At 37.3% G+C, this 12,648-nt stretch overlaps 1 protein-coding gene across 1 annotated transcript in view; it reads right to left on the bottom strand.

The window, feature by feature from the left end:
* Positions 1 to 4,270, bottom strand: part of ARNTL2 (aryl hydrocarbon receptor nuclear translocator-like 2) — a 28,323-nt gene extending 24,053 nt beyond the window's left edge. Inside the window, exons 1-3 of the mRNA XM_010019481.1 lie at positions 4,127 to 4,270; positions 2,770 to 2,805; positions 176 to 214 (exon numbers count right to left, since the gene is read on the bottom strand). Coding sequence (XP_010017783.1) covers positions 176 to 214; positions 2,770 to 2,805; positions 4,127 to 4,221 — 170 coding nt within the window. The 5' untranslated portion in view covers positions 4,222 to 4,270. The remainder of the gene's footprint in view (positions 1 to 175; positions 215 to 2,769; positions 2,806 to 4,126) is intronic.
* Positions 4,271 to 12,648: the final 8,378 nt, after the last annotated feature.

The raw sequence follows: 12,648 nt of genomic DNA, 5'->3' as shown, positions 1-12,648 counted from the left end.
GAAACAAAGTCCTCAAGGAGGCTCTAAAAATTACTATACATTTGGGAGGCAGGGGGCGGAAGAGTTTACTGTTAAGTTTTTGATCGTTTTAATGAATGTTACCCACAAACTGATATTTTACTATTATGAATATTAGAATTTACTAGCAAAATGTACTTTTTTTTTAAATTAGTACCTGAAATCTTTTATTTTAACATGTTCTTCATCTTCACTCCTAGAGAAAACAAGACACAGTTTTATATTGCATATTTAATACTAGGCACTTCTTTCCTCCCATGAATTTGAGAAGATACAGAAAATGCTACAAATTTACTATGGCTCTAACAAAAGCAAATCCACAAAAATTCCTAAGCCAAAACTGATCCAGCAAGTGAAGCATAAAGAGACCAAAGCATAACTTCCAATATTCAATTCAGCTATGTGAACATAGTAGGTAATATTTCATAATTACGGGGCTATTTTTATCATGGAGAAAACATTAAAGGAACATTCAAATAACTTAAGTCCAGGCTTGATCGTATTTGTTTATATAAATTTTACAAGAGAGAGTATCTATTCATGTGTTTATTTCCAAAATCTTATTGTCAAATGACGAATAAAGCAACCTCAGCCTAGACTGGCCTTAACATACTCTTTAATTGCTGATGGTCAGAAAAAGTAAAAATTAAGTATTTTCATATACCCTACAGCAACGACTGGAAAGTCTGTAATAAAACATTTAAGTGAAAGACAATCATAATGCTTATATCACGAAAAATACTTGGCAACAGGAAAACATAAAGGATAATTCAAACAAGGGCAATGATCTTTCTTCTTCCCCAAGATCACTGTATTATTCACCACCATCTATTAAGAATTTCAGAACATGGCGTAAGTTACCTTGCGAATTCAGTATGAGTGATTTGGTGCTTGCAGAGAGGCAGTTTCCATACAAATATTGGGTATTTTTTTCTTTAAAAGATAAACTGATACAAATATTTTTAGTCTTTCTACAGCAATTCTTCAGCTATTTTTAATTCAGCAGTGGAAACACTTCAGACAGTACTTAACTCCATTCCAGAGGAGAGACCTGCTAACCTATGACCACTTTAGCAGAGGCATTTGTTGTACCAGCAGGATTAAAAGAAGGCAGGCCAATCAGTCAGCTGCTGTTTCCTGTGAGGAAATGGAAGTAGGAAGTAGGACAGTTGGAGATTACAGCTTTAAGGAAGACCCCAAAAGCTGCTTTCACCTGTAACTAAGCACTGACCCCAGTGAGGATCCAGCAGCCAGAGTCAAATTAACACAGACTCCAGCGCATCACCCTGAGATTTCACTGAACCCTGGAATCTTCTGGACAGTCTGATAAACCCAAACATGGAAGTAGGTTGGACTCAGAGACCATAGGATTTCTCTTCAGTGAAACTGTTTCAGATTTAGACGCGTTAGTAATAACTAATATTTTTCTTTCATTTTAAGAGGAACTTTTACCAGAAATACGCATGTCTTATGAACTCAAGCAGAAGTTATATTGTCAGAACATAAGAGAAAAGGAAAGGGGAAGCCAGACAAACTGCAGTGCAGCATGTGGCCTATTATCTATTTCTCCTTCTCCCATGGGAGCTCCACTTGGAGAAGAAAGTAGAACAAATCTGCTGCCTCACCTTGCATACTGTGTGCAGCTCTGGGCCCTAAAATTTAAGAAGGATATGAAGGTCCTTGAATGAGTTCAGAGGAGGGTTACAAAGCTGGTGAAAAGGCTGGAAGGAATGTCCTATAAGGAGCAGCAAAGGACTCTGGGTTTGTCTAGTTTGGAAAAAAGGAGGCTGAGGGGGTGACCTCTGTGCTCTCTAGAGCTTCCTAAAGAGGGGACGTGGAGAGGGAGCTGCTGAGCTCTTCTCCCTTGTATCTAGTGACAGGAACGTAGGAATGGTTCAAAGATGTGCCAGAGAAGGTTTAGGCTGGACATTAGGAAGCATTCCTTTACTGAGAAAGTGGTCAAACACTAGAACAGGCTTCCCAGAGAGCTGGTTGATGCCCCAATCCTATTGGTGTTAAAGAGGCATTTGGCAATGCCCTTAACAACATGCTTTAACTTACTTTTGATCAGCCCTGAAGTGGTCAAGCAGCTGGACTAGATGATCGTTATATGGCCTATTCCAACTGAAATATTTTATTCTGTTTCACAGAAAAGAATACTGTACAGCTACACATAAACCAATACATTTTCTAAGTAAGGTATCCAAGTGCAGAAAAAGAAATCACAACAAAGCAATCATGTAATTAATAACTATCCTACAACATATATACACAAAGGTTTTACTTATGCTGCACAGCCAATCTTAACTCCGGTTTGTCACCTTGTAACACTGTAGAATTATTTTAACATAGTTGCGGTAGTTCTATTTTAAAAAGCATGTGACTAAGTTAAAACAAACAGAAAGTGTTTACATGCCCTGATCCTAGAGGAGTGCAAGACCTCTCCTCCACCTCCCTAGTCTTCTTATTTAGCTGTTGCTTTTCATTCATTCCCATTCTTATCTTAACTTCAATGCTAACAAGTCTGGTAAAGTTATAAGCAAGTCAGTGTCTTAGAAACAAATATTAGAAAACCTTAACATTGCATGGACCTATTTATCCTGTTAATTAGCTGTATGTTTATCAGCTTGTGCTGTACAAAGACCTGCCCTTAGACAAAGCATTCCTTAAGGTGAACCACATAGCTCATCTAGCCAAACAAGACATGTTTTTAGCACTAAAACCAGAAATGGATTAATTTATAAAACGTACCTTTTCTGAAGATCACCATCAACTTCAACTATATCTCTGCAGAAACAGGTAATATAGTTAAGCAAAATGTAGTTTGAAGCACAAAAACATGACTTGACGTACCCAATGAAAAAAAGTCACCGAAAAATTTTCGTGGAAATCCCACTTGAACAGTTACTTTCAGCAAGAACATCAGTTTTTAGAAACTAATTACTAGTTCTTATAAAATAATACTTCTTCAATTAGTATTTCGACTTGAACTTCATTTTTTTAATGACAGAAGTTTCATGAAATCAGAAAGATAGCCAAACTTCAGGGCAACACTATTGACAAACGAGCACTTTTACTGAACAGGTGAATAAAAACCAAGAATGGCGACAGGTTTCTTTTCAGAAACTAACGTATTTCAGGAGTTTTCAATGATCTACAAGATACATTTGAATCTCCAAGTTGACAATTGATATATATCAACATCCACAGTATGACTACATTCCATAGATCAATGGACTATATATAAAGGAAGCAGTGGTTAAAAAGAATTGCTTTAAAAAAAAAAAAAAATCACACATACATGTAGATTTCCTACTTCCTGCCTTTTTAAATGTGGATTTTCCACACAAGTTTGGAGATACTTGTAGTGTATTAGATCTACAGACTAACTTGCGGCCCTTACTTCTGGCTGATTAATATAGCTTTGATTAATTCACTTTTAACAGATATTTTTCTATGCAAATGCTTATTTGGTTTACTGTCATCTGTTTTGCAGTTAAAACAGGAGAAAGCAGACGAAAGCATCATCTCACTAGTCAAGTATGACCCACTTAAAAAGACTGAGCACTACTGTAAGACAGTTCTCATTTTTAGGTCACAGGCCTGTTTGGGCATTTAAGTAAATGGCTGCCCTGGTCACTGAAGAAGCAGTTCTGATTCTGCAGTTCCAAATCAAAGAGCTTAACTAGTAATCATGTTTCACACTTTAAGGTAATATTCTAGTGTGAGACTTCAAGCAACTTAGTAACAATATGCTCAATATGCTGCAAAGAGAACTTGCCTTTACTAGCAGGCAACAAAGGACAAAAAAAAAAAAGAAAAGAAATAGGAAAAGGAAAAATAGTTGGGATTGAAATTTCAGTATTAGAGACACTCTGCCCAGACACTTCAAGCCAGGAAACTGCATTATAGAATCCTACATATACCCCTTAGGTTCAGGTATTATTCTTTCTATTTTTAATAACTCATGACAGTCAGAGAATGTGTTTGGAAGAAATTGTAATAAATAATGGTAATAAACAAAGGAAAAAGGATGAGACATGTTGTGTAAGTAACAGATGAATGTCTCAAGTTTATGCTGAGACACATGCAGAATCAATTTACTTACTGGTTATCAGAATCACTTCCTTTGCGTTTCCTTGGAATTTCAGCCACAGAGGCATTGAAAGAAGTGGTGGTAGCTGGCTTAGTTACTGGATTCATGAGGCTGGGGACTCCAGAAGCAATGCACGAGTTTCCATCTATTGAGAAATTATCTGTGGATGAGAAGAAAAATAAAAAGCTCAAAGTCCGGTCAGAGCTGCACCATCATGTATGCATGGATTTTCATTTGGGAAAAAACCCCAACAGTCTGTGAGTGGCTTCTATGCCTCTGACACAAAAAAACATAAAGGTTGCACTGCTACCACTTAAGTACAGAAGAAAGTACCTTGTCTTCCCACAGTACTGTAATGATCTCATCAACCCAATTAACACACCAATGCAATGTAAAATCCACCTATTCTCTTCCTCATGCTATCTTGGCAGACTACACTTAAATCCCGCAGTACCTCAACCATCCTGCTGCAAAAACACAAGATGTGGCATTAGCAGATCAAAATATCGCAACTAAAAGTAAATTAAACTTACAGAGTGAACTGTGGTTTTTAAACAAGCTGGATATCTGAAAAATGAAAGTTTGCCATAACAATGTTTCTGACAAAATCTTGTCCTGGGGAGTTACATTCTTTTGATTCTCCTCCCCATCCCTCTGGGAGCAGGGGGAGGAAGAAGTGGGGGAGTGATCGAGTGGCTGCGTGGTTCCAAGTTACCAGCTGGGCTTAAACCATGACAAATCTATAATTACACATAATATCAGTCAAGTAAGTAAGAAGAGTCTTGAAAGCTTGACCAGTTCTGACTCAAAGTTCCCTTCACAATTCTCCTTTCAACGAAAACTGCTTTGTTTCTGGGAGGAACAGAAGTCACAAGCAAAAATAATCCTAGCGACCTACTGAGAAAGGAGAAGAATCTCAAGGAACCTAAGCACTATTACACTTTTTCCTTACATCACTACAAAGTTATCACAAAGAATCACCCAGCTGATGTCTAGGTAAAGAGTCAGAATTAACTCTGTTTCAGCAAAGGTAGGCACTCCTTTAGGCTTCATGTGCTAGTGAGACATGAATCCTATGTGATACATTTAGAAACAACAAAGAATTAACTCCATGAAGGGACAGAAGAGGGATTGAGAGCAGTTATTTAAGGAAGTGAGCATCTCCTACTCTCAGAAGGAGGCAAAACCCAAGATAAATGCTTCCAAAATCTAGCTGGAAGAAAATCTGGATATTTTATTGTAAGCTTTTTTTTTTTTTTTTTTAAGCATCTGTATATGATAGGTAAGTATGTGCAAAAACAGTGATACACAGCGTGTGTTTTTTTCCTCTTAGGTGTAAACACATCTTACACTGGAAAAAATTTTTAGGTTCTCATTTTCTGTTGGAATATGACTCTGGAGAGTTAAATGAAAATAGGCTAATACTTGAACAGCTTGCCTGGTCTTCCACTAATCCTCTCTCTACCAAGTCAGACTACATAAAGTCAGCCCCTGTTTTATTTTAGAAAGCTCTTTAACTCATTAAGTCACGCAGGAAGTTTCATAAAGAGAGGTGGAAACTCAAAGAATCAATAAATGCTTGACAATTAAGTAACAGCCTTTGATCATCTGCAACAAAAAGAAAGTTTGGTTACTTTAAATACACAACATATTCAAGTCAGGGATATTAAAAATATATTACATCATAAATACTACAAGGGCACAAATGGCAGATGCTCGAAATAGTTTTATGATTAATCAGTACTTCATAATAGTCTCATTTTATATTTATACTATAAATTCGTGCAACCATAAAACAAACACCATCCTACACCATCCCCCCCCCCAAAAAAAACCAAAAAAAAAAAAAAAAAACCAAAAAAATCCCCAAAGGAACTCTTTATTTATAAAGAGTAGTTTTAATTCACTTAGGTCATAGCAGCCTATAATTACTAGATTAAGTTATCGAAGTATAATCATACTTCATGAATATTCATGGAAGAGTACTTACTAAACAGAAACCTGCATGTATCAAAGACAAGAATGCCTTCAGCACAACAGATCCTTTAGTCCTGGAACAAAGCAGGACAGAACAGACCCACTGACCTAAATACTCCTTTGCACACAGATGGCCAGCCTGCTTTCTAAACCACTTCCCTTTAAAGAAACAACAGGAAATGCACCATTTAGAGCCTTTCCAACTTATCCTTCATATTATCAAAATAATTACTGGGCTTTTTCCTCACACCCAAGCAACAAATTCTGAATACTGCATTTCTCTACATTTCCTAATAACTCTCTTAACTAAAACACACAAAAATTTAGATTATCAGCAATGATGATCTGTTAAGAACTTTTACACTAAAACGTTCACGTGATAAGTTGAATCCTATCACTGGGACAAACTAAACGCCATGTGAAATGCCACCTAGCTAAATGCTGGTAATTAGCTGGTTGATCTTAAGACAAAATAGAAGGTTAAGAATCTGTACTGATCCCCAACATGTACAGCAGGTAGTATATATGCTTTATATACATTCTTTAAGATTCTCAATATAAACCCCGAACAAGTAGAGAAATAAATTTAAAGCTTCAGAACTATCAAACATAGCAGAAGAGTAATTATACGGAATTTAACAGACAAGAGCAAATCTTTCTAACACATACTACTCATTGAACAAGAAGCAGAGAGAAACAGTTCATAAAGCTAAGTCAGCTTTGAGAAGTCAGTAAGAGCTCTTTAAAATAATCTCTTGGGGCTCTATAACAGCTATCATTATGATACTAGGTGATTCCAAGGTGCTTACTCTCTCCCTGAAGAGTGTCTTAACCTCATGCAGTCTGCTGAAAGATTTCTTTACTTCTCCGGTTATGCCACTTTGGGAGAGCCGGATAAAGGATTTAAAAATCTTTGGGTTCCCAAAGCGAATGAGCTTGAATGCACCCCAATAACCAGGGTCTGCCCCTATGATGGGAAAAATCTGGATTCTTACGTTTCATTTGTGCTCCTGGCTGACTTTCTTATAGCATCAATTTCTGTCAACATTTTCATACCATTAACATCAAAACCAAACATCCCTAAGAACATATGAAGCAAAACTGAATGTTTTCAAATTTCATAGCAAACTTGCTTCATGAAAAATAATATCCAGGAAGACCATTCTTTATTACAGGTTTATTTTCCTGGAAAACCAAAATCAGTCAATTTTTAAACTACCAGAAATAGTTTAACTTAACTAGAGATATTTTGTTTTACCACTGCAAAGGCTATTAGTTACACTAGTGTGGTTTGCAAGACAAATAAAATTCCAACTGAGAAATTACACTTAAAAAAAATATTATTACTGTTCATTTCAAAGTTCTGCTAATGCCCTAGCACTGAATTGTAATATTTGAATTGTAACAAGAACTGAATTGTAATGGTAAGTGAATAGTTCCTCAAATACCTATGTCTATTTATGATGTTTGGTTCTCAGCATGAAGCATATATGCTTATCCATATTAAAAATGAAAATTTTAAAAGCATAATATGCACATCAGGACAGATCTCTGACAGAAAGCAAAGACCAACCAAACATTACAAATGCACTATATGAAAAATAGCTCATCCCCAGTAAGTGTATCAGAAACAAAAAACTAGTATTTCAACTCTGACTTTATTGTATTTCATAATGAGGCAAACAAAGTATTTAAGGAATGGTTATCAACATGTACAGTTCTCATCAACATACAAGAGCATACCCTACTGAATACAGCCTCCCTCATGTTTTTCTACCAGAAGAAAAAAACAACAAGCCCAGACTCCTCAAGGGTATTGGCAAGGAAGTGAACAACTGCAAATGAGCTGCATGAAACTACTGTTCAGGTGTGGGATATGAAGTAAAGACATACAAAATCAACTGTATTCCTATGTTCAGCAAAGGATCTGTGTAAGTCACATGCAGTTCATTAAGAAACAAGGTTTGGGAGACTCTTAAGTTTTTCCGATTACTGACAATAATATTTTCTAAACACATGCCCCATTCCTGAGCTGTTTTCTCCACTAACAGCTTTAAGGTTTTCAGTTCCTAAACAAACATGATCTATTAGAAAAGGCTTATGGCCAAACTCCACCAGGCATAAAAGGTGAGATTCATTTGAACAAATAAAGATGTCCACATCTGAACAAGGCATTCTAGTCCCTCTTGGAGGGAAGAACACATTTCTAGGGTGATTCATCTCTACCCAAAATAGATTCCTACAGTTGGCTAGATGAAATACAACATTTCTAGGGTGATTCATCTCAATCTAAAATAGATTCTTACAGTTGGTTAGATGAAATACAGTCCAAGAGCGCTCAGTATTTATACAAAGACCACAGTAACTAGCTCTAGACTTGGGTATCTGCTCTGTGGACATTTAAAGATAAACACGATGAATCCCACCTAAGGTAGCTATTGAACTATCATGCAATTCTTAAAATATAACAGCCACAGACAGCACCTGTTTGTGTCACATGCAACCAGTTTAAGCGCAAGACAGTCTTTAAAATTATTGCCTAAATTACGCTGTACAACCTCATGACCCGCTCACCTCCCTATGAAAGGTTAGCTTTTCTGGTTAGTTTACTCCTCATAGGCTCTCCTAAAATACTATTTTAGACTTTTTAGAATCATCAAAATGAAATCATAAAAGATACGCATAAGCACTCCAAAAATCAGCAGAAAAATACAAGTCATGTAGGTATTAATCAATTTAATAAAAAGGCTGTCAGTCAGCCCCATTTAGCCAGTTTATAAAAAGAACATCTAAATCCATCTATCAGGATCTTACAGTAAAATATGCTTGAAATAAAATGTCCATGAATAAGTGCATTTATAAAAAACTTACAGGTGACACTCTTCATAGTCTGTGAATAAATGTACACACCAGACTTGGAGAAATGTCACAGCTCTGCAGCTGCTTAAGTTAACAATGTGGTAACACTGGCACAACCTTTCTAAGAATAAGAAGGCACTTTCAATCCAGCTTCCTATTTTGAAACACTTTCTGGCAGAAGGAAAGTAGAAGAAAGAAGCTGCTTTGAATTGAAATTTTTAAGACCACAGTTGCCACAGACTATTAAAATGTGTATTTCCTAAATGTATATTCCTGGCGTGCACAAAAAGCTTTAGCTAGAAATTCAAGCTTTGACAAGTTTAAAGAAGTCAAAACTATGTTAGAAGTGACTCTAGTTAAAGCGGCACATAAGGGTTCTTTAGTCTCACTAGATGAGTTATTAAAATCACAATCTACTCACACAAGCTAACGAGCTATGTCTACAGTAGTAAATACAATAGCATAACAGCAACAGGTCAGTAGGGAGAAGAAGCTGGTTCAGAAGCCCCTGTTTCTAATTTGTAAGTAGTTCAGGGAGCTTACACTAAACCACATTTAGTCTGGTTCACTGGGCCAAAAATCCTTACAATCCATGTGTTTTAAAGCTGTCTGAGAACAAACCACTGGTTCAGACCCTTATGTTTGGAGTATGTTTGGTATGCGCCTGGAGTGGCCCTAACCTTGCTACAAGAAGATTCTCGTTTAGTTTCTTCTGACAGGAGTTCAGTTCATTTACACCAAAACTGCTGTTCAAACCAAACCCATAAGCAGGAAGTGGGGAGGACGGTATTCAGTTCAAACCAGTGATATTGCTCTGCACCAAAACACTGATGTGCACACAGCCTCTGAGTACTTACTTGATTTCAGGGTCTCAGTTTAAAGTCCTTGGGAGCACACAGGCATACAAAAGAAGGAGATACATATATACATGCACAGAAACCTAGGCACAGAAGCAACTTATATTTCCTAAACTGAGGTACGCTCGACATGCCAAGTTGGACTCCTTAAGTTTTGTCAAATTGACATGTGGGGTTTTTTAAGGCATGTCTCTGATTACCTAAGCAATTACAGAGTTATCTATCTATATATTCAGCTTAGACAATAGCTAGTGAGTGAAATAGTTTAAATTACATGTCATGTAAATTGCTTTATTTTAATATGGAGGGTTTTTTCCTAAAATTACTTTAATAAATTCTTAATGCAGATTTTCATCAGAGAATGGGAAAACTATACCTATATCCTACATACATGCAGGACTGTATGAGGAAGGAAGTTACAGGTGCTGTGATATGCATCAGTTTATAGGTCCTGCAGATCTGAGCACCTATAAAACAAAGAACCATATCTTCTAAACAGGGATGAGAGTTGTGTTAAATATTCTTTTTATTAATTGACTTTACAGCTGTAAAATAGGCCATGAAAAGCATCTTCAGACTTGTTACAGCAAGTGGCATCCATATCACAGCCCACAGTATCTCTCATTGAAAGCAGGGGCAACGATTTTCATTGGAGTTCTGAAAACAGTGGGAATGTACTGTCTAAAACATTTTGGGTTCCTCCCACCCCCATTTCCTAAGCATGGGTAATGGAGGAGCAAGATACAGAGAATGCAGTAATGAAGCCATCTTATCAACAACACTATACAGAGAATAAACTCTTACAGGTTAATTTAAGAACATTGCATTTGTTTTTAATATCACAAAACGATGAAAGGAAAATTACAATATCCTGAATTACAGACATTTAAATCAAACATTAACATGGGCAACTGATTACTTTCTGCATCTATTTTTTACTTATTTACACCACTCAGAAGAGTAGTCAAGAATCACAACCTACCAATTAAATAACACATTTACTTAATAGATTTCAAACACCAAGTATTTGGCCAAGCCTATTAGTGTATTAAAAAGATGACTGTAACCAGCTAGTGAAAAGATAGTACACAAGCCCTTGAAAGACTACCCAGCTTTCCCAGTCACTTTCAGGCTCAAACCAGGTCACTGATAAAAATCTAGAGTCTCATATATCCTAGCTCATTACTGAAAAAAAAAACCCCACCTCTCTCTAATCATATACAGCTAAAGGAAATTCGTAGCTGTTTTCTTATCACTTTTTGATTCATATTATTGTGAAATGCTGATTCCCTTCAAGTCAGCTGCAGAACTTCCATGGGTTTAGGTGGCTGTGGAGTTCAGAACAACAATCCATTTCCCACAATCACCCACCAAATTATTTCTTCAAACAATGAATTTGATTCGTTGTTGATATGAACTGTCCAGTTTACAGTTTGCTTTTTATAATGTGCAAGTATACCAACAGTAATGTGCACACTCAAGTGTAAAAAAACCCTGTTAAGCAGCTAACCCTAGCGTGCACCTATTCCACAAAAATTAAGATACTTTTCTCTTAAAAAAAAAACAGGAAAAAAAAAAAAAATCCTGCCTCTTCAAAATCCGTTAGAACAGGTATAAACATGGGTAACAAAAGAAACACCAGGGATGAGGGTTTCTTTCACAAATCAAACATGAAAACCTACTGGTCACTGTTTTCCCAAATGTATTTGTAAATGGAAAAGTCTGCATATTTGGAGTTTTCTTTATTCTCATTATTTCCTTTCCTCACAATATGTGCATGATACAGAAACAATAAATCCTTATTCTAAGCACAATTTAACAGATTGCAAAAACTCTACCAAAAAACCCACTGTGTTTTCAAACACCAGATTACTTGCTACAAAATCATACCAGTATTTACACAATCAAGCAGCAGAGACAGAATAATGCCAATCATTCTAGACAACCAGGCTCCCCATATACATTAAAACACACATAACCCAACAGACGTTTAGAAAACAACTATTAAAAGCCTGTAAGAATTGGTCTTAACAAACAGAACTGCAATGATGACTTGGGAGAGGTTTGCTCACTTCTGTTTCTCAAAACCCCGTGCAAAACACTTATTTCTCCTCGGAACGGGGAAGCGACATACTCGTTTGAAAGCAGGAGGCGCACGAACAGCTGCCGGTGGTTTACAACTAGCCTTGTTTTAGTAGCAGAAACTTATGATTAAGAACAAGGAAGGAACATCAAACCCTGGTCACCACACAAGCGTGGGCATGCAAACACACACAAAGTCAAAATCATGATACCTAAACTACTAAATTATGTTACCTAGCGAATTAGGAACACATAAACCGGGCTAAGCAGATACCAGAATCAGTGAACTATATATACGAAGTTACAAAAGCCGTAACATGTTTAGTCCACACCACATCAGTATGGAGACACATCTGTAACAAACAAGCAGAGTGAACATTATACTCGGGATTTCGCTGTGAGTGCACAACATAACGCCTGGTAACATCCACCCCGGCACCTTTACTGAACTTCACCGGCAGAAAGGAGTTTGCAGCGACCAGGTTATACTTTGAGCCAGCGGGCGTGCAGGCAACAGCGTGAATTAAACCAAAAATCACCACAAACCCTCACCACCACAGAGCGACACCGCGAACCTCACTAGACCGACGTGCCCCCACAGCAAGGCTCTACCCCCCTGCCCTGCACCCCGGGCACCCACAGTCACGGAGGGCTCGCTTGTGCCACATCACGGAGGCAGGCAGAGAGGGAGGCAGGCACACCCCACCCCACCGCACACCTGTACGCGCCCACGGCCGCCCCACACACAGCACAACAGCC

This window comes from Nestor notabilis, unplaced genomic scaffold (assembly GCF_000696875.1).
Source record: "Nestor notabilis isolate BGI_N333 unplaced genomic scaffold, ASM69687v1 scaffold10348, whole genome shotgun sequence".
Lineage (NCBI taxonomy): Eukaryota > Metazoa > Chordata > Aves > Psittaciformes > Psittacidae > Nestor > Nestor notabilis.
This window is presented reverse-complemented; position numbering and strand designations above follow the sequence as displayed.